This window comes from Phocoena sinus, chromosome 11, assembly GCF_008692025.1.
Source record: "Phocoena sinus isolate mPhoSin1 chromosome 11, mPhoSin1.pri, whole genome shotgun sequence".
Lineage (NCBI taxonomy): Eukaryota > Metazoa > Chordata > Mammalia > Artiodactyla > Phocoenidae > Phocoena > Phocoena sinus.
Genome location: NC_045773.1, coordinates 45,681,206 through 45,706,471, shown reverse-complemented (window position 1 = coordinate 45,706,471; position 25,266 = coordinate 45,681,206). Strand labels below are relative to the sequence as shown.

The following is a 25,266-nucleotide window of genomic DNA, read 5'->3' as shown; positions in this document are numbered from 1 at the left end:
TGGTTGGGGAGAAGACTCCCTCTCCCACTGGCTGAAGTTTGAGTGGTCTTAATATCCTACTCATGTCAAGGAAGCAAGTACCCGGGCTTTCTTATTGGCATGTCCAGGAGCGGGGCAAAAAAAGGAAAAGGGAAGTGATGGGGCTTGCAGGCTATCATGATCAAACATCAAAAATAGAATCAGAGGGCTTCCCTGGTGGTGCAGTGGTTAAGAATCCGCCTGCCAATACAGGGGATACGGGTTCGAGCCCTGGTCTGGGAAGATCCCACATGCCGTGGAGCAACTAAGCCCGTGTGCCACAACTAACTGAGCCTGTGCTCTAGAGCCCGCGATCCACAACTACTGAAGTCCGTGAGCCACAACTACTGAAGCCCGCTCGCCTAGAGCCCGTGCTCTGCAACGAGAAGCCACCACAGTGAGAAGCCCGTGCACAGCAACAAAGAGTAGCCCCCGCTCGCCACAACTAGAGAAAGCCCGCGCACAGCAACCAAGACCCAACACAGCCATAAAAAAATAAATAAATAATAAAGTAAAATAAGGTACTAAAAAAAAATAGAATCAGATTCTTTATTACACCATTACTACAAGTAGTACTGCTATGAACATCCTTGTATAAGCCTTTTGGCAAATATTACTCATTTCTTATGGGTGTCTCTAGGAGTGCAATTGCTGGGGAATATGTTTGTCTTGGGTGAATACTGCCAAATAGTTTTTCAAAGTGACTGTACCAAATTCCATTCCATTCAGCATGCCAGTTTGTCTATCCACTCTGCAGCTGAGGGACATTTGGTTTGTTCCCAGTTTTCTGTGATTACAAATAAAGCTGCTTTAAACATTCATATGCAGGTTTTGGGGGTGAATATAGGTTTTCAATTCTCTTGGGTAAAAACTAGGAAAGAAACAGCTAGGTTGTATGGTAAGTATATGTTTACCGGTGTAAGGAACCAGGCAAATCGTTTTCCAAGGTGGCTGCACCATTTTGCATCTCCACCAGCAAAATATGTGAGTTCCAATTGCTCCACAATCCCCTAAGTACTTGGATTGGTCAGTCTTTACTTTTAGTCATCCTACGAAGTGTGAAGTAGTATTTCATTGTGGTATTTATTTGCATTTCCTTAAGAACTAATGACATTGAATATATACGGATGCCAACTTACCATCCATATGTCTTCTTTGGTGAAGTGTCTTTTCAAATCTTTTGTCCATTAAAAAAAAACAGGCTGTTTTCTTACTACTGAGTATAGAGGGCTCTCTGTTTATCTTGGATATAAGTTCTTTATCAGGTATATGGTTTGCAAATATTTTCTCCTAGTTTGTGACTTGTGTTTTCATTATTGTAACAGTGTCTTTTGAAGAGCAGTAGTTCTTAATTTTAGTGGAGTACAAACAATTTTTTTCTTTTATGGGTTGTGCTTTTCGTGTCTTAACTAAGAAATCTTTGCTTACCCTCAGGTCACAAAGATTTCCTCCTATGCTTTCTTCTAGAAATTTTATAATTTCAGGTTTTACATTTAGGCCTGTGATTAATGAACCTATATTACCAAAACTTCAGAAGGTATTATTTGAAAGGGGGTTCTGATAATGGACATATTGAAAGAGGTCAGAGTTTATATCCAGTAAAACACTGAAGATATATAAGGAGGGCCATAGTTTCTGTGCAGAGAGTCAAAAGTTAAGGATTTCGGCTAATCCAGGGTTTAGCTTTCAGAAGAAATGGCATGAAGTTCTAGGGATGATGGGGGCTGCTTTCCTCCCTGTATCCTCCCTTTGACAGATGTACCATCTACATATAGTACATATTTGGTAGCCTACAAATATGCCATTTCGGGCTATAAATAATTTCACAGTCTTGGCTTTGTTTCTCTGCTCCTCAGAGAACCATCTGTTTGGCCTTTCAAAAAGTTAAGAGTTGGGAGGGAGACTTGTTTAATGTAACATGACAAGCAAACCCTAAGTAGCATAACAAATACATAGAAAGTTCATCTTGCAATCAGGATAATTCATTTTTTTTTTTTCAGTTTTTGGCTGCGTTGGGTCTTCGTTGCTGCGCGTGGGCTTTCTCTAGTTGCGGCAAGTGGGGGCTACTCTTCGCTGCGGTGCACGGGCTTCTCATTGTGGTGGCTTCTCATTGCAGAGCACAGGCTCTAGGCACGCGGGCTTCAGTAGTTGCAGCACACGGGCTCAGTAGTTGCAGCATGCAGGCTCAGTAGTTGTGGCGCATGGGCTTAGTTGCTCTGGGGCATGTGGGATCTTCCCAGATCAGGAATCCAACCCATGTCCCCTGCATTGGCAGGCGGATTCTTAACCACTGCGCCAGCAGGGAAGTCCCAGGATAATTTGTAATGAATAACTTTTAACAATTGTCCACCAATGTCCACGATCTACCTGAACCAATAGAAGTATTATTCCTCTTATGGAGTGAAGAACCTGGGATACTTCTTTAATTTTAGAGGTTATTTTTTTCTATCTACCTTGAGCCACAGTTAAAGTTCATAAGCTATTTTATTCTTCCTTTACAGAGGCAAAAAACTTGGTTTGTGAAGCCCCAATGGCATTAGTTGCATGACGCCTTGTTCTAGAATTCCCACAGGTTTTACAATGGGCCTTGCAAGTTAAAAAAAAAACCAGTTCCAAGGATTAGCACTAGAAAAAGGACATAAAACCAAATGTTCCTATAGGTGAGTAGTTCTCTATATTACGAAGTAGCTAACCAGCAAACATGCTATGTCAGGGAGGATCCATGCCTTTAGGTGAGGAAAATTTTTATAGCATTTAGCACACTGTGTCCCAAAGGTGGAATAAGCAGCAATCAGAGAACTTTAGAGACAATGCTAAAGTCTGTTGTGCACCAGCTACCGGGTGGTCATGGGTCACCACTGAAAAAGACATTTGAAGGAGAAGCTATGATGGAAAGGGGCAGGGAAGAGGGACCCTCCTGATATGCAGCAGTAAACTATGGTGGCAAGCAAGGTGAGGACTTAAGAATCCTACAGTACTAGCCCGGCAGTCTTCTCTTTCACACACTGGACCTGAGGGTATCGTATTTATCTGGCATCTCCACACAGTCCCACACTTTGTGGTCTTCACTCAGTGCATCCTGAATGCCACAAAGTAACCCCCTTTTCTTTCTAGGCTAAAGCTTCCCAGGGCCTTGGTGGTCTCTATGAATTGTATCCAGATTTACCTTGTTTGCTATTAGTTTTGATGTAGTTGTGGCTGGTCACCCTTGCACCCTTGAGGATGGTCTACAGCCTCACAGAGCCATAGGCATGGCCAAGAGAACATCATAGGGCTCTTTCCATCTAGGTTCTTTATTGAAATTCTTTTTCACAGACCCTGTATCCTGCTGGAACATGTGTGCTATATGGATTCTAGAGTGGCCTGGGCTGCAAAGGAACCCACGACATAACTGAGTACTTGACAAAAAGAATGCAAAAGACAAGTAAGAAAGCTCTCAGGGTTGGAGTGACACTACTGGAAAACCAGCTAGGTAACAATGTTGATATGGCTTGAGTCTCGAGATCTGGTAGATTGAAGAACTGCAGCGTCAGAGTTCATCTTGATCTTGGAAGGGTTTCAGGCCATGTAAAGCCCCCTTGTTGCTGTTTTATTTAGTTTTGCTTAGTGCCATAATTTTGCTTCTAGCTCACCAGAGCTTTGGAAGTTGGAAGGGATGTGTGGTTTGTAATGTATACACGTTTGAAAAGTTGTCCCATAAAATGAGAACATTAGTCTGAGTTAAGATACAAGTCTATCTTTTCCCAGACAGGAATGCATTTTTCGAATTCTTCTGACTGTGGTAACATCTGCCTTCCACTAGGGGTCGCCTCACACTACCCAGATAATAAGCCTAACAACTCAGATCCAGTGGACAACTCCTAACGACTGGATCATCTTTTTTGGGTGCTTTCCCCCAATACCAGTGACAGATGAAAGGCAGTGTACATAAGAAAAAAACCAGTAAATTGGAAAACCCAAGTCAAACCTAGCATTTTTTATTCTATCATGCTCTTCATTTGATAGGCAGGGAGGAGAAGGACGGACTTGCGACCACAGGTTGCCCATCTTGGTGGAGGCTGTAAATAGGTAGCACAGGATAGGAACCTGCTAGTGTGTGGTCAGCCTTTTCTGTATCAGAGCCCCATGTAGAGGCTCTTCGGTGGTTCTTACATTGGAAAGTGACAAGGGGCCAGAGATCAGAACAGGGAGCTTATAAATGTATTCACACAATGGCCTGCTTCATCTCAAGCATTTCCCTTTATGTACTTCAACTGCTTTAAATCATAAACAAAGGTTTCCTGGGGAGAAATTCATACTTATAAATCCAATACACTAAACTTTAAACGTTAGGAATCTAAAGGTCTCTCAAATGTCTCAATATTAAGAATAATTTAGTAAGATTTCACCTTAGAAAAATGTATATTGCTCAAACATTTCAAACCAGTTACAAAGCTGTCATTCTACCAGACCAAACCCACCCTTACTGTGACAAATATATAAAGCATCAAATATGTAAAGCCACTTACTTCACACACAAAAAATATTAATGCTAATGGGTCTCTTCCCTTAAATATTTCAATGCTTTATTCTGAAGCGTCCCAGGTTAAAAGATGTTTACCCACCTAAGGAAGGAAGTTACTATACCAGTGTCTGCTAGCAGACTGTTGGGCTGGGAGGCTGAGAATCTTATTGAGAACCCATGGGCAACACTAAACTCTATATATGATTATGTTAATGACTCCAAAATGTCAAAGTGGTAATAACTGGGTGAAATAATATAATATAATATAATATAACATAATATAATATAAATATAATATACAATATCTTGGATTTTCTTTAAAATACCCTAGGAAAAAAAAGAAAACGTTGGGACTTCCCTGGTGGCGCAGTTGTTAAGAATCTGCCTGCCAACGCAGGGGACACAGGTTTGAGCCCTGGTCCGGGAAGATCCCACATGCCGCGGAGCAACTACGCCCGTGCGCCACAACTACTGAGCCTGCGCTCTAGAGCCTACGAGCCACAACTACTGAGCCCGCACACCACAATGAAGAGTAGCTCCCATGTGCTGCAACTAGAGAAAGCCCGGGCACAGCAACGAAGACCCAATGCAGCCTAAAATTAATTAATAAATAAATAAAAGAAAAAGTTAATACATAAATATATACCTAAATACATAAATAGGGGAGTGATCATCTAGTCCACTTCCCTGGGTTCAAGTTTTATGTTACACATTTTTCTCCCTAAAAGTCCACAGCTCTTAGCCATGTTGATTTTTTGACTCAGTTTCAAAATCTTAAGATACATAAATGTATATATGTTAAGATATGTAAATACCTTTACATAAATATCTCTAGAGACCCTTGAACTTGAAGACCTGATGGAACTGTGCATTCTTTCATATTCATAGGATTATGTAACTCTTGAGGATCTTTAAAATTAGATCCAATTGGATTTTGGATATTTTATATATATACATATATATGTGTGTTTTTTTGGCCGTGCCAGGTAGCATGCGGGATCTTAGTTCCCCAACCAGGGATCAAACCTGTGGCCCCTGTAGTGGGAGCGTGGAGTCCTAACCACTGGACTGCCAGGGAAGTCCTGGATTTTGGATATTTCACATGGTTTTCTTCTGATTCAAGGGCAGAACGTACAGGTTCATTAATAACATGATTGAGTAGCAAACTCAACAGTAATGCTCAACAGTGTTTCTACTTAAATTCTTGATTCTGTGATTGTACTTCCTTTTCTTTTATACTGAAACTCTTGATTCCTAAAATAATACACACAGTCACTAGTATATTCATTCTAATACAAGAAAATGGTTTAAAAATACCATATTAATATGATCAATAAAGCTACGGAATAAAGTCTAAGATTTTTTATGCAGTTTCTTTTTTAAACTGTCTCCGAAAGTGTCACTCCCATTAAGTATGTGTGGGTAAACCATGTTCTAGAGGTGTGCTGTCCAATACAGTAGCCACTGGCCACATGCGGCTATTGAGCACATGAATGTCCAGATTGAGAAGTGGTGCAAGTATAAAGCACACACTAGATTTCAAAGACTTAGCACAATGAAAGAATGTAAATATCTCATTAATAATTTAATATTGATTACATCTTGACAATATTTTCAATATTTGGGCCTTGACTGGCAAGCAGGACTGCCCCACAACTGGAGTATTAGCAGGCAGAAGCTAAAGAAACCACCCACTCATGTGGATGAAATTTGCCCTCCAGCACCCCCTACTGATAGACTTTACCCTGAGCCTGCTGACAGGAAGAAATGTTCTAATGTCACAGGCAAAGCAATGAAGGGTGGATTTGGAATAAGGAGGAATTAAGTGACAACTGGGACACCTCTAAAGGTAGGAGGGCTTGATCTTTTGCTATCAAGGGCTTTTTACAGGTACATAAAAGACTTCCCAGAAAAGAATTTCACCAATAGCCTTAATGAGGTTTTGCCACTTCTACTGCATGGAAATTTCCTTGTTTTCTCACAGATCTCTGACTCAGTCTGGCAATGATGAGAGTTTGTTTGTTTTGCCTTAAACATTTGAGGAAATTATGGTCCCAGGATCAGTCTTGGAACTTCTGGGCCATGTCTGGTATAACCAATTCCAAATTATACAAAAAAGGGACCAAAATGTTTTAAAGTAACTGACTAGAGAGATGCTGGAGTTTCCTTCCTGACCCAGACAGCAGCATCCATAGAACATTTATCTAACCTAAGGGGAAAGAGAGTACACCTGATTTTGAGGGGTCTGAGAGGAGAGGGCTACAACAGAGGTCGAACAGATAGACCAACAGGTTTCATTTATGATGCTTGCCGGAAGCTACAAAACCTTTCTGAAAAGTAAACCAGGCCAGGGACAGACCTTAGGTACAGCATCACCAGGAGTGGAAGGCAAGGGAGGAGGGATCTCATGAGCTGGGCACCTGCTGCTTCATCCTACATCATACCTCTGCTCTTCTGCTGTGTTGCTCTATATCCTGTTGACTATGCCAAATCGTCAGGGGTGGCCGAGTCACAGACAAAATTTCAAAGCAAGATGTTGTCACTTGTAGGGACTACATTGCAGAAGAAACGAAGGGAGAATAGGGTCATGGCAGATGGGCCTCTGCCCCAGACTCCTCCTGCCTCTCCTTATGTTCCCTGGGGCACCTTATGGTTGAGGGACACCACTTCAAGTTTCTGCCATGTCCTGTTCTGTATCCCTTTTGCCTCTCAGTTGACACAATGGGGAGATGACTCAAAGAGGAAAGCCACGTGGTGAAAGGACAAAGTGCAGAGGGGCTGGTAGTCAAGAGGTCTTTCTAGTTCCAACTCTGAAATTGGTGTTTTGTAGGAATAAGCCCTCTCTGGGCTTCAGGGCCTTTATCTGTAAAGTTAGAGCTGTTTCAACTCCAGGGCCCTATCAGAAAAGTCAAAGGATGAAAGAGCTGACAGAGCTAGGATCTGGGGAAAAGGTGAAGAGAATAAACAGCAGAGACAAAAGCCCTTGGCCTGATCTTCTGGTATTAGCATTGGGGAAGGTGACTCACTCTGGCCCACCCAGAATTGCCCATTACTCCTGGCTCACCACTCCCATTTTCTCCCCTGACCTCCTTGGGAAGAGAATTTCTGGTAAGTCATAGACAGAAAGCCTTAGTCATCAACTCAATAGGTGCTATTGCCTAGAGCACAGTCACATGGATGACTTACGTGCACGTAGTAAGCTAATCTAGTTCAAAAGCTGTAAGACTCCTGACACACCTATGTGGACACGAAGATAGCAATTTTGCTGTGCCTTGCCTCTACCAAAGCCCAGGTTTACAGCCTCCTAGGTACTCTGCACTGGTCAAATAACATGTCTTATACATCCAACCTCTGTGGCCCTCTCACCAACCCTCATCTCTTCTCTCGTTCTGTCCACCCAAAGCTTGCCCATTCTTCCACCCTGCTCAAGTCTGTTATTCCCCAGACCGGCTCTGTTCCTTCTGTAATTCTCCAATATCAGGTGGCTTGATGTTCCCCTCCCCCAGGAGTGCTCTGCCCAGCAGTGTTCCGACTAGCTGTCATAAATGGGACCATGAAGACTGTAACAAAGATATTACTCATTTGGTCAACTATTACACGCAACTATGGGCCGGCCCTTATATCATCCTCCTGTTTTACTTAGTGTACACCACCAAAATTGTAGGTATTTCATAATATAATTTTATTTTCTAATATAATTCTATTTTCAGAGGTTTCTGGAGAAAACAGTTTACATTCTGGCTTGAAAACCTTCCTTACTACACTGTATTCCTGACAAGACGACTCCAGAAATACCCTAATTAGCCCCTGAAATCATTGGTCTTTAATCCTAAATTAGACAGAAAACAATATATAACTGGTCTGTGGGATGAATTCACCTCTCCAAATCTCGTAGCCTCAGACCTTCCCAGAACATTCATATATAGGTGGGCTCTGGGAAAATAATAGGCCTCAGAAAATAATTTATTTTGGTTCCACCAGAAGTGACCCTTCTCAGGATGAACTTGATCTGATTTTCTTTCCCTGACGTCAAAATGTAATTTAAGTATCCTGTGACCTATCCCACTGAGATTAAAGCTTCTGACTAGAGCTCTTTCCCTTCCTTATTGACTTTACACATATTCTTTCAGGCTTATAGTTTCTTTTATGGGGACGATTGAAGGGTGTTTGGTAGCTAAAAAGCAATTCAATTCCCCCTTGCCACCCAAAATTGGCAAACAACCATCATCAAGTCCTTAGTGGGCCTTCTCCCCGTGGGTGAGGGTGTCCAAGCGGAAGCTGGGTGATCAGCTGCCAGAGGATTCCACACTGATTGACAGCTGGGAATCAGGAGTCCTGAGGGTTGTTCCAACCTCACAGCTCTGTAAGTCTCTTTCCCATGCAGAGAGAGAGACAGAGACAAAGTGGACAAGCCCAACTCCTAGAGCCCTTGTATTGGCACTTGTCCACAAAGTGGACAAGCCCAACTCCTAGAGCCCTTGTATTGGCACTTGGTCAGATCCTGTGTTAAAGATCCTGTGTTTCTCGTGTAGATATACTGTCTTCTTAACTAAGCTGTAGGTTCCCCAGAGGCAGAGTGCTCCGCCTTTCTTTTCCTGTTCTACTCTCTACAGTACACAGCCTAGGGTTCAATATTTAAAAGGTATTCAATAACCCCCAAATTCTCTCATCCTTTTAATGGCATGCTTTAAAGTCACTAATGAATACTAATGAATACTCCATATTCAGGGATATGGAGATACAGTTAAGATTTGGTCCCTGCACAAAAGAAACCCATAACATCAGCGTGTAGAAAGACTGACTTGTAATAAAGGCTATATCACAGTTATGGGTGTTGGCATATCTATATATCATAGTTATGGGTGACAGAAGTTCAAATGAGGAAATTGTACATTTTTGCTGGTGAGATAGATGAAGAAAGACTTGACAGATGAAATCCTTTGGACCTGGGACTCAAAGGATGAACAGTGTTTTACCAGGTGAAAGTGAATACCTAAAAACTTGGATAGAACACTCCACTCAATGATAGCAGGATACACATTCTTCTCAAGTGCACATGGAGCATTCGTCAGGATAGACCATATGTTAGGCCGTAAAACAAGTCTCAATAAATTTAAAAGAACTGAAATCGTACAAAGTATGTTCTCTGACCACAATGGAATTAAATTAAATCAACAACAGAAGGAAATTTAGGGGATTCACAACTATGTGGAAACTAAACAACATACTCCTAAGTAACCAATAAGTCAAAGAAGAAATCACAAGGGAAACTATAAAATACTTTGAGATGAAAGAAACCAAAAACAAAATACAAAAAACTTATAGGATACAGTGAAAGCAATGCTTAGAAGGAAATGTATAGCTGTAAATGCCTATGTTAAAAAAGAAAAAAGACCTCAAATAAAGGAATTAACCTTCCACCTTAAGACCCTAGAAAAAGTAGAGCAAACTAAACTCAAAGCAAGCATAAGGAAAGACAAAACAAATACTAGAGCAGAAATAAATGAAAGAGAGAACAAAAATACAACAGAGAAAAAAAAATTTTTTAAGTTGTTCTTTGAAAAGATCAACAAAATTGACAAAACTGAAAAAAATAGGAAGAAGGAATAAAAGGGAGAAGACTCAAATCACTAAAATCGGGAATAAAAGAGGGATTAAGAAAGGAATAAAGATTGTAAGGGAATACTATGAACAACTGTATGCCAACAAATTAGATAATTTAGAAGAAATGGACAAATTTATAGAAAAATACAAACTACCAAAACTGTCTTAGAAGGAAACAAAAAGTCTGAATAGACCTATAATAAAGGATTGAATTAGTAATCAAAAAACTTCCCACAAAGAAAAGCCCATGATCCGATGGCTTCACTGGCGACTTCTCCCAAACATTTAAAGAACTACCACCAATCCTTTCAAAATCTATCAAAAAACAGAAGAGGAAGGAACACTTCCCAACTCATTCTAGGAACCATTATTACTCTGATACCAAAATCCAACAGACATTACAAGAAAAGAAAACTGCAGACCAATATCCCTTGTGGATATAGTCACACACACACACACACACACACACACACACACACAGACACACAAACAATTCAACAAAATACCAGCAAACCAAATCTAACAACATACACTACACACCATGATAAAGTGGAATTTTTTCCACGAATGCAAGGTTGGCCCAACATATTAAAATCAACCAATGTAATATACCATATTACTAGAATAAAAGACAAAAACCACATGATCATCTCAGTAGATGCAGAAAAAATCATTTGACAGTCTTCAGCTCCCTATGATATGATAAAAGCATGCAATAAACTGGATAGACACTTTTCCAAAGAAACATCAAATGGCCAATGAGCACATAAAAACATACTCAACATTATTAGCATCAGGGAAATGAAAATCAAAACCACAATGAGATACCTCTTTACACCCACTGGGATAGCTATAATCAAAAAAGATGAACAATAATATGTGTGGATGAGGATGTGGAGAAATTGAAACCCTCATTAATTGCTGCTGGGAATGTAAAATGGTACTGCTCCTCTGGAAAACAATTTGCCAGTTCCTTAAAAAGTTAAACATGGGGGAATTCCCTGGCGGTCCAGTGGTTAGAACTCTGTGCTTTCACTGCCTAGGGCGTGGGTTCAATCCCTTGTCAGGGAACTAAGATCCCACAGCCAAGTGCCATGGCCAAAAAAAAAAAAGTTAAACATAAAAGTTACCATATGATCCACCTAGGTATAGGTATACACCCAAGAAAATTGAAATTATATATGTGTCCACAGAAAAAACATGTACATGACTGTTCCCAATAATTTTATTCATAATAGCCAAAAAGTAGAAACAATCCAAATGTCCATCAATTGATGAATGGAAAAACAAAATGTGGTGTGTGTGTGTGTACATATATATGTGTGTATACACACACACACACACACACACACACACACACATATTTCAAAACAAAAGTTGTGATTGATAAGGATTCTAACAGGGGAAATGGAAGGTAAGAGAAAGACCAGGCACAGGCAAGGAAAAGAAAGCACAGAGGCAATGGAACCTTCCAGAAACAGTATGAGCTAAACAGGACTGGATTCAAATCCTGCCTCTGCTTCCATGGAAACATAAGCAAGTTACTTAACCATGCTGAACCTCAGTTTCCTCATGTGTAAAATGGGGGTAATAATATTTATTGGATGGAGCTGTTTTAACGATCACTTGAGTACATTTAGTACGTAGCAGTGTGCCCAGAGAATGGGAGGCGCTGAGCGTGTGCTGGTGTTGTACAGCAGGCTGTTTGCGTAAGCTGCATGTGGTGCTGCTTGTTTCTGATGTAAGATACTTGCAGGTAAGAGGGAGGCCAGGGACACTCTCTCACTATAGCTCAGGGATCACAAGGATTCCAGATACCAGCTAAAGGAAAGAGCGAACTGCCCTTAAGCAACAACTCTCCCAATTTCAGGAGAAATCGTGATCTGCGCGGGGCACTTAATGCTTAGCCATCTCATGGCCTGTCACTTCCCTCTAATCAGACATACTGTACTAGGCGACAGGCCAAGGTTATGAGGTCACTTTTTCTACAGTTATTTTAATACTCATCATTCTAGAAACTCTTCTGACTCTCATAAAACAAAGTAGCAGAAGGACTTTGATGGCTAGCACTTGTCTGCTGATTCACTGAGTGAACTTGGGTCAGGCACATAATCTTTCTTTTCCAGGTTTTCCAGAAACAGGGTAGGCGGGTTCCTATCCCTGAGCAAAAGCATCAGCACAGGGACGGTAATTCAGGGCCACCAATTTGGGTGAAGTGCCTGTCTGCATAATCCATTTTTCTCTCACAGTTATAGAAGTAATTGTCCATCCATCTCTGGCAAAGGAGACCATTATCCTGTCCTTATTGAGATATGGATCTCATTTAGATGTCGGCTACGTTTATGAGCCCTCAATTCATTAAGCCATCAAGACAAACAGATGGTGCCTCACAATCAGTGTCACGGCAAAATGACGTGGAGGGCTTGGAGATGTCAACAGAAACCTATTTGCAGTGCCATTGAGTATGGCAGTGCCGTCCATAAGAGGCACCTCATTCTCAGAGAATTAGCAGGCTGTAAAAATAGCCCTAAATCATTGTTGGGAGAGACAGAGTGGGGGGAAGCAGAGAGGCCATCAGTATCCAAGGCAGTAGGGGAGAGGAGAGGAGGGTTCTGAAAGGGAGACTGTCAATGGTGGGTGATCACGAGAATTAAGCCACAGGAGCCCACAGTCCCTGCCCAGCTACTGCAGCCCCAGTAGCTGAAATGCAGCTAGAGTCCCTGAACTCAGGTACTCACCTCTGCAGAGAGACAGTCTTGAGTCAACAAGTATTTTCCATGTGCAGCACACCATCAGGTGCTGTGGGCGAAAATGTTTAACAGAGGTTCTGATGCCAGGGTGCTTGTAACCCAACGTTCATGCATAACCACGGTACTCTCCACCATACCAAGTACCAGGAGCCAGCTGAGGAGCCCAGGTGGAAAATCACGTTTATCCTTTCTGGTGGAAAGAGCTGTTCACCTGTGGTGAACAGAAAGCTTTTGCTTCCAGTGATCGATTCTTTCTTTGCACAATCTAGTCAAATTACCTGTACAAATACAGATTATAAAAATAAGTCGATCTTTTCAGTTATATAGCTTATATAAGATTACAAATTTTCTAATTTTTAAAATCAGTATATAAACTACATAAAACTAAAAGACCAAGACCATCAAGGATTTACCCAATTCTGCTTACTCATTCTCTACTAAAAGACACATTTAATAAATTACATAGGATATAAAATTATATAAATTTTTGGGTCATTGTATGATTTGCATTACCTTTTTCTTTTTTAAATTTTTATTGGAGTATAGTTGACTTACAATGTTGTGTCAGTTTCAGGTATACATAAAATTATATAAATTTTTAAGACGAGATGGTTGTGTTGTTAATTCCAAATCCAATTATCTCCAAAGCAAGGGAATGAGGCAGGAGGGCTTCGGCTCAGTTAGAGAAGTTCCGTGCCCACCCCCCCAACCAAATAACTAAGAGGAAGAACAAAAAGGAATTCTGAGGAGCTTCAGTGAATCCAAGATCCATTTTTTACTGACAACCGCACAGTTTTTTGTTGGAAGATATTATCAGTGAAAACAGTCTTGCATCAAGGGTAAAATGATGCAAATGTATTTCCTTATTTAATCTGTTTAAGTGCTTTCCTGTATAAATGATCCTCTCAACATCACTGGGCCCGTTTGGTCAGAGCACAGTACTATGAGAGGGAAGGCACAGTCTCACCTCTGCCACCGATCTTCAGAAGGCTGGCCCCTTGTCATTCAGTTATCTGCCCACATGTCACTGGCTACATGTACACAGAAGTAGGAGTAGCATCAAGGATTTACCCAGGTTTCATGTTCAGTTAGTGGGATGGAAAGCAGTTCTACCAACCAAGTCGGGGAATTTAAAGAGAAAGTACAGGATTATGAGGAAGGGGTGTCCAGAGCAGGGGGAAGGAGAAGAGAGAGAGATAATTATGTTCAGTTACAGACGTGCTGTGGAGTCTGGAATTTTATGGTAGCCCGGACCCTAGTCAATTCTCCCTGGAGACCGGACTGTATGCACTATTGCTACTTTAAAGCAGCAGGCCTTGTCAAGGTGGTAGAGGGGTGACACTACAGCATGTAGCAGCCTTCCCTATCCTTAAGACCCAGGATATGGCTTCAAAATAAAGAATAGAAGCTACATACTGAATAGTCTTGTTTTCTGGCAGAGAAATGCCGATAGTCCTTTTCTAATGCATTCAACTTCACTACCAAGTACCTCAAATTCACTCAGCTCTTCAAACACCCTGCTCCACAACCTTCAAGGGCCACCTGATAGAATATTGTCCAAGTTCTCTGATGAGCGTTTAAGGTCCTCCCCAGTGAGCTTAGGCCTACTTTCCATTATTCTCTGACTCTGCTTTAGTCACAGATTTTTGCCTTTTCCCCACTCACTGTCCTCCATGCCAGAGCTACAATCCCAGTCTACCTCTATTCCTCTGCCCACTGTTTCCTTTTTCTGGAATATCCTTTCAACTTAGTTACATGCTAGTCATCCTTCAAAGCCCACTCATTCAAGCCCCTGTCCCAAGAAGACTTCTTTGAAACTGCTCGCTCACTGTGATATCTGCCTGGATTTCCATTCAAAGCACTTATCACAGACTGTTTTTGATACTTTTCTGTACCTGTTCCTTTGACCTAATCAGATGATAAATTATTTCAGGGAAGGAACTGAGTCTAATTTCTGAGTCCTGTACAGGGCACAATATACGTGTCCAGTACTTGCTGACTGTGACTCTCAACTGTAGTTTGAAAATAGTCATAGATATTACCAATTTTCTCAAAAGTTTTAATATTTGTTCCAGACAAAATTCCACAAAGATCACACAGTATTTTTTTAAGGATGTCAAAAAACAGATAGCGTAGCTTTAAGCTGAGCCTTAGCCCAAATCTGAGTTTAGAAGCCCATTTCTCTTATAGTGCATATGATCATGTGCGGACAGCTACTTGGAGCATGAGACGTTACAGAGGCTCCCTAAAGAGGGGAAATTAGCAAAGCTGTCAGAGACTTCTTGTGCTGCCTTCCTATAAATTACAGGTGGATTAATTTAATACATGAGAACCCAAATAATTTTTTAAAGTCTTTTGCATCAATATTATACTTTGAAATAACACAAAGTAAGAAGAATGGAATAATATATGTTGTACATTTGTCACCAGTCTTATGAAAAATTATTATGAAAATTTTAATAGTTTAATCAGCTGTCACTGCTGTTTTCTTTTAACATGATACTGAATAAAGTAGCGAACAATCTTTAAAAAAAACTTCTGCATCATCTGATACACATAGGCATCATCACCATTTACCAAGATTTTTGCTTCTACATACGAAGAGATCATTTCTTAAACAAATAGGGCAGGGTCTGCATCTTTCTGCACAATGCATGGCATAGGAATTTTTAAACTAATAGCTAACACTCTATATTTATTTCCCCATTAACCACCACTACTTTTACTCCCCACTTTACAAAGGAAGAAAGTGAAGCCCAAGGTCATGGCTAGTATGTGGCTAAGTTGGGACCAGCACTGGTCTGCCTGACCCCAAATCTCATTCTCTGGAAATCAGCAAATTAGCTGACATTACTTTGATTCATATAAATCCTCTTCAGGAATGAACATGCTGTGGTCACTGCTGCAGTTAGCCTTTGTTTTTCCAGAATCAAAGGACTTGACTTCTACTTTACTTTTTTTAAAATTTAATTAATTAATTTTAATTAATTTTTGGCTGTGTTGGATCTTCGTTGCTGTGCGCGGGCTTTCTCTAGCTGTCGCGAGCAGGGGCTACTCTTCCTTATCGTGCATGGGCTTCTCATTGAGATGGCTTCTCTTTGTTTTGGAGCACAGGCTCTAGGTGCGCAGGCTTCAGTAGCTGTGGCACGCGGGCTCAGTAGTTGTGGCGCACGGGCTTAGTTGCTCTGCGGCATGTGGGATCTTCCCAGACCAGGGCTCAAACCCGTATCCCCTGCATTGGCAGGAGGATTCTTAACCACTGCGCCACCAGGGAAGCCCTTGCTTTACTTATGCATGACTTTCATATTCAAATCTGTCAAGCTCTTTTATCGCTTTAATTACCCTAAATGAGTTCCTGATCTTCCTACTTCCTTTTTTTTCCAAAAATTTTTTTGGCCGCACTGCCCGGCATGCAGGCATGCAGGATCTTAGCTCCCCAACCAGGGATCGACCCGTGCCCCCTGAAATGGAAGAGTGGAGTCCTAACCACTGAACCGCCAAGGAATTGCCCCCTACTTATCTTTTAAGCCCTCCAGCTACTGCATCAGTTGTCACTTCTTTTTTTAAAAAAATAAATTCATTTATTTTGTTTACTTTTGGCTGCGCTGGGTCTTCGTTGCGGTGCGTGGGCTTCTCATTGCGGTGGCTTCTCTTGTGGAGCACGGACTCTAGGAGCACGGGCTCAGTAGTTGTGGCTCGCGGGCTCTAGAGCACAGGCTCAGCAGTTATGGCGCATGGGCTTAGTTGCTCTGCGGCATGTGGGATCTTCCCGGACCAGGGATAGAACCCGTGTCCCCTGCACTGGCAAGCGGATTCTTAACCGCTGTGCCACGAGGGAAGCCCCTGTCACTTCTTCTTTTAACACTACTGAGGCCCTACTGAGCTCAAAGACAGTGTTCAAGGAGATGCCTGCATGAACCAGACAAAATACGTGCCCTCAAGCAGCTGAAAGTACTCCACATGACCAAAGTAAAGGGTTTTTAATTTATCGTACTCAGCATGAATGTTTCCTACCAGTGTTTTAACTCAATTATGAGACAAAAAATTTTCAAAATACTGAGCCTAAAACACTGAGCTTCTACCTGTGGGATAAAGCACTTGGCAGTCTGCCTCGTTTCGTGGTTACATCCAGAGATTCTAGTTTAGTTAGAGTCCCCACGGTAGCGCTTGATGCCCTGCACTAATTCGCCAGGTAGCTATCGATTGCTCTACGAACAAATCTGGGGCTGTGTCCCGGGAAGTTCACTGCCACAAGGGGCCTCTGACACTTCTTTCCTCAGGTAAACCACCCCGATCTAGGCGGAGTCACCGTGCTTGCAATGAGTGGCTTCCTCCCACTACAGTGTAAGCACCAAGCCGGAGGCCGACAGCGCAAGTTCGTGGCGGATAACCGCCAGGGCTTGGGAGCGGCTCCAGCGCCCCACCGCCGCCGGCGCCCAAGGAACATGCTCCCTCCTCACCCGCAGCACCCCAAGGACCTGCCGCGGTCGAACCCCCTGATCCGCGGCCCCGCCCGGCCGGCGCTCGAGACACCGCCTTCGCGGTGCTCGCTGCCGCCGCCGCGTCCCGAGAGGAAAAGGGCGAGAGTAATCTCAAACACCGCCGGGCCAAGGGCCAAGAGTCCTCCAGCGTCCTCAGCGGAACCCCAGTCGCCGACCTCTCACCTCTGACGCGATCCCTACGTGAGAGCCGGGGACGCGGAGTCACCGCCCGCGCACGTTGCCCCAGCCAATCCGGAGCTCGCTCCGGGCCGCCCCACCCACCGCGTACAGGCCCGCACTCACCCGCCGGCACCGACACCGGCGTACCAGCCACCGGCTTCTGATTGGCTGAGGCCGGCTGTGGGCGGAACAGGGAAAAGCCGGGCAGACTGCTGGTGCGCGAGGTGGGGCAGCAGCTGGTAGGAGCCGGTAGGGGCCTGCGACGTCGTGCAGTTGTAAGTGATGCAAGCCGGGGTTTTGGGAGCGGGGGACGCCGGGCCGTGGGATGGGAAGAAGTGAGGCCGCGCTGGGCCAGGCTGAGAGCACCTTGGGAGGGTTGGGGATCGCAGGACTGGGAGTGGGGGCGATGCCTGGGCTGAAGGGGGCGAAGTCTGGTTGGCGGGGCTCAGGCACCACCTCGCGGTGCAGGGGAGGCTGGTGAGGGCGTACGGAGCCTATGAGGGGATGCAGCAAAGGCTTGAGGAGCGAAGCCTCGCGGATGGAGCTGGGGAGGGACGGGGCTGGGGCCGACTTCGGGGAACTCGTAGAGCGGGGTGGGTGAGGACGGATTGAGAGGGCGGCGCTCAGGCCATGGAGTCCTGACAAGGTCACAAGAAGAGAGAGGGGAGGGAAGTTGAAGGGTTGAGAGGAGGGCGTAAAACCAAACGACCTTCCTGCCATCGGCTTCATCTTCTCCCCGGGCCGCTATTCCGTTCCACCTTTGGCGACCCTCTTCGGCCCTAGGAAGGTTAAGAAGGACCCGGGCATGTATCAAGCATCTCTGCCGTAATTTACATTTCTCCCGAAAAAGTAAACCTGCCAGATTAGAAATTACAAAACATAGCACGGGATTAGTATTGGGAGCAGCCGAAATGATTCGGCAGGTTTATTCGCCTCTTTTATTTTATCTGTGCGGGAAGCAGTTATTTCCTTCTTCGGGGTAATCCCTATGGAAGGAATCTCTGCTTTCGGAAGTACCCAGACCGGTTTGGATGAAAAGTTATGATGGATTGAAGCGGTACCAGGTCCCAGCATGATAATCGTATTTGAGTTCTGTATACCAGGGGTTCTCTTGCTTCCCTGTGCACCAGAATCTCTTGAAGGGGTCTTCTTAAGATACAGATTCCTTGGGCCCTGCCCCAGACCATCTGAATCAGAATCTTCCGGGGTGGCGCCTTGAAGCCATTTTAAACAGGCTGACAGGTAACGGATGCAAAATCAAAATTTGAAACCATGGTTGTTAGATAGTAGTTCCAGTGACCAAAATGACGGGCTGTGAAGATCCTTAAGTCTTTTACATCACGTGATGCTGGGCAGCTCCAGTTCCCTTATGCCTCTTCTAGGTTCCCATGCATTTGGAAAGGTCTTCAGTAGTATCTTACCAAGTTTACAGACTACTTCGTGTTTTCCAAACTGGCTTTGAGTATCTGGTTATAGGTGCCTCTTTTTGTACCTGTTCAACTTTCCGACAGAGATCTGGGTCAGCTGCTGCAGGTGGATGAGAAAATGATAATAAAGGAAAATTCAGAAGTGGCGCTAGGGAAAAAAAAATCTTCAAATCACACTTGAAATCGTTAGATGAATTAAGTCACTGGGAAAGAAGGTTCCATTTAATTTTAGGCATGACTGACATTTTTTACAATTCAAAGAAAGAGATGTGGGCTCCTGTTAAGGAGTGGATTTTAAATGTTTTTCAGATTAAATACATACCAGCATTATAAGACAGATGACTTGGCAATATATTGTCAATCAAAAGAACCCACAACTGTGTATCAGGAGAGCTGGGTTCTAATCCTACCCTGCCAGAGATGTATTCCTGTTGTTGAGCAGTTCATTTAACCCTTCATAACCTTTTTTTTTTTTTTTTTGCTTCTGTAAAGTAAGCCTATTGGCATGGATTAATAATCTGGGTTTTTACTCTCAAGTTATATGATCTGTACTTACCCTGATATTTTAAAAGTGAACCATTTTGTATTTAGGTGGCTATAAATCATGAATACTTGGGAAACTTCTAGGTGGTCATTAGGAAGAGAATTATCAAAATCTTTTACTCAGGGAGTGTTACAGATATATATTATGCTAGGTATATAATTTGAACCATAGAGTAACAAATAACTTTGTGATATATTGGACTTCTAATATTCCCCTTTATTTTATCCTGAAATGTGCACACAAGGTGTTCTGGATCAGAGACAGATTATCATTAGTCACTTGAGACATCATGACCACATGGTTCCCTCACACCCTGATTCTTTCCCCAGGGACTACTTTCTGAAAGCCAGATCTAATGTCCTGTTCGTACAAACTGCTGAAAGGTGATCTGCCTCCCTCCTGAAAGGAAGGAGAAGGGAACTTTTGCTCCATTGACCTGTTGGACAGTTAAAGTTATCCAGATGTGAGAGATTAAAGGAAAAACTACCAACTTTCTTGCTTTTAAAGACAATTCCCAAACGACTTCTTAGTTTAGGAATAATTAAGGCAGAGGAAGAAAACATGCTTTTATATATGTAAAAGAAGGTGCTAGTTTTTAAAAGTGGATTGTGGTATATAATGGTTTTATCTCTTGTGGTTGCAAGGCTCCAAGACCTACTCAGGTTATCATGTGTTCTTTCATAGATACAATATAAGAATTAAAAGAAAAATAAGCACTTATGTACATACAGCTTGACATTTTTATTACTGACTCTACAAATGTGTATAATTGTTAATTTTCACTAAATTTTCCTAATTACCTGAGAATAATTTTAATTGTTGAAAATATTACTTTACAATTTATTCAACAAACATTTTGTGGTCTGCTTTATGTAATAAGCATCATGCCAGGCTATGGTATAGACACAAGCAGGACAGGTGTAACCTCCTGACTTCAAGGATTCTAGTGAGAAAAACAGTTAAACTTGCATTTATAAGAAAGAGTTATTATAGAGAAAGCATCGGGTCCTATGGGACTGCGTAACCAAAGCACTTATCATAAACTGGGAGAGTCAGAGAAGACTTTCCAGAGCAGGTCAGTTAAGGCAAGAAACCGAAAAATGGGAGGTCTTAGCCCAGAAAGAGTACCTGAAGGAAATGAAAAGGGAAGAAACGTTTTAGGCAGAGGAAGTAGCTTGTGCAAAGGCTTGGAGGTTTAGAGAGCATCTATAAGAAGTTTAATGTGATTAGAATGTGGGGTTGGTGAGGGAGGTTGAAGGAGGATTTGTGATAAAAACAGAAAAGTTTTTGAAACTATTGCCTTTGGGAAGTTTAGATTGGTTATGAAGGAAACTAATAAACATACTGGCCTAAAATAAATACAGTATTTAATCTTACCATCTAGTACATTTATGTAGTATCTTGTTGCTGGTTTGTTTTGTTTTGTTTTGTTTACCGCACAGCGTAGAGGATCTTAGTTCCCTGGCGAGGGATTGAACTCATGCCCCCTGCAGTGGAAGTGTAGAGACTTAACCACTGGACCGCCAGGGAAGTCACCATTTATGTAGTATCTTGAAAGCCAATCTCAGATATTTCTGAAACTTCCCAAACTTTTTTTATCCAAGAGACATCACATTCTAAATTCTCATTGTCTCTGTTGTCAAAGTGATCACACTCTGGCATGTCTACTTTAAAGAATCTAATTTGTGAAACATTATTTCAGTGTTTACATTCTATCTCTTCAAATATATAGTGAGCATCCTGAACCTTGAGCTTGTTGAACCTTGTATATAATAAAGGCTCAGAGAAAGTAAGGGTTTATTCAATTAGCAGGTAATGGAGCACAAAAAAGAAGAGAAAGTCTAGTCCTAATTTCTTCCATCTAGCTGTGTGATACTGTACAACTCATTGGGATTAAGGTTTTCTTCTCTGTCAGATGACAGAATTGGACTCTTCCCAATGAGGATGGGGGCTTGGAGGGACAATCTCACTTTTCAAACTAAGCACTAAGCCTCCCCTCTAGAGTTGGATTTTCTTTGAGGACCTTGACTACTACTAAACCCCTTGAATAGCAGAGTGTTGAATGAGAGCTATTATTACTGAAGGGGGTATTATGCCCATGAAAAACCCAGAAGCTAAGGTAAGACTATATGGGTAATGGCAGTTAACTTTTGAGTTTATTGTAATTGACGTCAATCAGAGACTTGTGCAGTTATATACTATGTTTGACTCCCTTTTTTATCTATGGGTGAAGTTTATAGTCTGTTCAGCTCAGTCAGAAGGAAGTATGTACATAGTTACTGTGACTAAGGTGAAATTGAATTTGTTATTACTTTATTGTGATGAAATGCCTACTAGCGTCCTGTGTAAAAAAACTGACCAAAAAGGGAGAATGGAGCCTTGGTCCCTTTGTGATAGAAATGAATCTTTTTTTCTGCCCTCTAATTCATAATCAGGCCAGTATCTTGCCTTTTTTGGTATCACTTAAAGGAATAGTCTTATAAAAGAAGTATGCTTTTAACTGCAGAACCTCATGGAAATTCTATTTCAGGAAGATTCTTCAATCACCATGTCAAGTGACACAGATGTTTCTCTTTCTTCATATGATGAAGGTCAGGGATCTAAACTTATCCGAAAAGCTAGAGAGGCACCATTTGTCCCCATTGGTAAGTTTGACTTTGATGGTCTAATAAGCTATTGTAAGCTTTAACACAGTAGAAGTGTGGTAAGCTTGTTTGGTTCATCAAGAATTTCCTGAAAGCATTTATTTTTGAATATTTTTTCATATCTTGAAATATGCTTAGATTGGTATGATGTAGCTCTCATTATAAAAATTCTTCTCTGTGTATTCAGACTTCTTGTTTTAGTGACTTATTTCAGTGAATGTGTTGGGACCCCAAGACTACCATCAGTCTCAATGATTTGCTGGAAGGACTCACAAGACTAAGAGTTGTTATACTCACAGTTGTGGTTCATTACAGTCTCTACTATATTAACTGATTGCCTTTGGGGATGGAAGTAAGACAGAGAAGAGTTCCCCTGGCACTCTTAAAGGAATTTATTTACTGGCTTCACAAGCCCACATTTTAAAGATGATCTTAACTTTCTGGATCTGCTACTGTTTGCTTCCAATTGTGGATTTTTAGTTCTGAGGGGGGAAAATTAAAAATTCAGTTTGTATGTTAGCTGGTTAATGGTCTCCTAAAGCATCCTTATAAAAAAAAATAGAACATTGATTGATGATAAAATCATCTTGATTCCCTGCCCGCATGCATCTGACATACTTGTGACTGTTTGTTTTACAGGAATGGCAGGTTTTGCAGCAATCGTTGCATATGGATTATATAAATTGAAGAGCAGGGGCAATACTAAAATGTCTGTTCACCTGATCCACATGCGCGTGGCAGCCCAAGGCTTTGTTGTGGGAGCAATGACTCTTGGTAGGTTCCTACAGGACATTTCAAATTTGTGGCTCCCCATTAATGGATTTCTTTGTAAATAAAACAAGGTAGATACTTTTAGCTGACTTTGAAGCAGTTTGCAAATATCACTTATATTCATTTTCACATAAAAACTGAATTAATAAAAATAGTTCAAGTAGTGACATAGTTTTACTGTCTATGATATAATCTTACTAAGGTTTTAAAGAAAGAAAGAAAAGATAGTACTGCCCATCACTGAGTTTATAATTTCGTTGAAGAGTCTAGATATGTAAATAGGGTTGGTAATAAGATCCATCATCTGGGAGAGACATGATTGCTGTTTTATTGAGTTTTTGAAGGTGGAAAAGATATTACATGCTTTTATAGGCTTTATAATTAATTGACTTTATCTGGTATTATATAGCAAGAGTAGCTCCTTTTAAAGTTGCCAGATAAATATTGATATTTTAACAGTCTGAGCTAGTCACACTGGCCTTGAGATACTTGGGAAATTGTGTAAAAAGAATTTTAGAAATTTGAATTGTTCAACAAAGCAAGAATGTAAACAGCCTAGTGCCTGGTTCCCCTTGTAAATATTGTATGCTAGCAAGGGTGCTACTTTTAGCTATTTTATGAACTGTTTTTAATTTTTTAACACTGAAGAAAATATTTAAATGCTTAACTAGCATTCTTTTTCTTTAGGTATGGGCTATTCCATGTATCAAGAATACTGGGCAAAACCTAAACCTTAGAAGAGGAGATGCTGTCTTGGTCTTGGTGGTGCTTGCTTTAGTTAGACATCTCATATTGAGGTTATATGTTTATGTTGAAAATAAATTCTGTGGGTCAGACAGTAACATAGTAATTTGAATATTGGCTTCCTTTCTTGCAGGCTTGATTTGCCTGGTGACTAGTTTACTAGCTAAGTCATTCAGGGGAGTCAGATTAGCACAAAAACATGTCACTTTTAAATGCACTTGATAGTGGTACAGTGTCCACCTTCTTAAACTCTTCTGATAAAATTAGTTGTAAAGAGGACAACATGCCAAACCTGAAAATGCTCCCAGTTGCTGTAGAATATCATACGCTTTTGATGTAATGTAGGAATCCTATTTACCCCAGTTAATTTAACTCTTTCTGACTGCCTTGTGGATTGAGTACTGTTTTTAAGGTCTGGCTGGCTCTTGAAGAACCCTTTCAGAACAGTGCACGGAATACAACATTATAAACCTCCCAGCAACTATGTGTGTGTTTTTAAACCAAACCTAAAGAGCTGGTAACAGCTGCTTTGAAGTAGTATCTGTTTCAGAATCATAGTTGTAAACATGAGAATAACTTAAGTGTAGATCCCTGTTTAGCTGTTTTGTAACTGCAGAATTATAGTTTGCTGCTGTTATATTAGAATAATTTTTAAATGGCATTTTGAAATAGAAGTGTGTATTTTAAGTGCTAATGCAAAGGTAAATGAAAAATACTTTTAAAATGTGTGCAGTCTGTTTATTTCCTCTGAAAGAATCATAAATGTTAAACTAAATAAATCGCCTGTAATGGAAGTGATTTATGAGCAAGCTGGTTTGGTCAGACATTATACAAACTTTGGTATACTACAGAATGCTTTGTTGTACTTGTGAAATTCTCTTGTCTAACCTGAATTTACATTCCATGGTGATAACATGGTAAATGTAATGTTATTAAAGTAAGTGAACACATCAAATGTCTTGTATTTATTTCAATTTGGAAAAAACTATCATTCTTCAAAGTAGCACAAGTAGTTCCAAGAAAAGAGGGAGAACATTTTATGCCTTCTGTAGGAGCCATAGTTAAAGACTATTTAACAAACAGGAATAATAGTAACGTTTATTGAGCATTTACTGTGTGCCACACACTGCTCTAAGCACTTTTCATGTAAACTGTCATTTAAGTTTCCGAACAATCCTAAGAAGTAGGAGCTATGATCCTCATTTCGTGGAGGAGGAGACTGAGGTGTGAATAGTTTTAAGTAATTAACCCAAGGTCACATAAGCTAGAGAAGGTTGTAGGTTTGGGACTGGAACCTGGGCAGTCAAGTAGTAGATGCCAACAGAGACTTGAAATGTTGGCCTTTGTGAAGTTAATGCTGAGTGGCAGTGGTTATCATAAATTAGTACTGTTAGACAAGAGGGTACGGCATGGTCTTGGCTCACTGGTCCACTGACTATATAACCTGGACCAATCAAGGTTTTCTCAGTTTTCTGCTAGTTAGAAATGAGAGATTGGACTACGCAATTTCTATAGTCCTATCTAGTTTATAGGTCATTAGATGGGTCTATGGGAAATGTGCTTTAAAACTATAAGCTATTACTAGGGACTCTTCTCAG

General features: G+C 41.4%; 1 protein-coding gene across 1 annotated transcript; it reads left to right on the top strand.

Annotated features, from left to right (window-relative positions):
- Positions 1–17,676: 17,676 nt before the first annotated feature.
- HIGD1A (HIG1 hypoxia inducible domain family member 1A) lies at positions 17,677–24,623 on the top strand. The gene is made up of 4 exons (XM_032650297.1): positions 17,677–17,812; positions 22,039–22,153; positions 22,793–22,927; positions 23,612–24,623. The coding sequence occupies exons 2-4, from the start codon at positions 22,057–22,059 to the stop codon at positions 23,659–23,661; spliced, it is 282 nt and encodes a 93-aa protein (XP_032506188.1). The 5' UTR covers positions 17,677–17,812; positions 22,039–22,056; the 3' UTR covers positions 23,662–24,623.
- The last annotated feature ends 643 nt before the right edge of the window (positions 24,624–25,266 follow it).

Bases quoted from the DNA above. Each gene is read 5' to 3' on its own strand.
- HIGD1A (XM_032650297.1), top strand. From the start codon at position 22,057: ATGTCAAGTGACACAGATGTTTCTCTTTCTTCATATGATGAAGGTCAG. The intron at 22,154-22,792 runs GTAAGTTTGACT...TTTGTTTTACAG, and splicing joins GGCACCATTTGTCCCCATTG to GAATGGCAGGTTTTGCAGCA. The intron at 22,928-23,611 runs GTAGGTTCCTAC...CTTTTTCTTTAG, and splicing joins TGTGGGAGCAATGACTCTTG to GTATGGGCTATTCCATGTAT.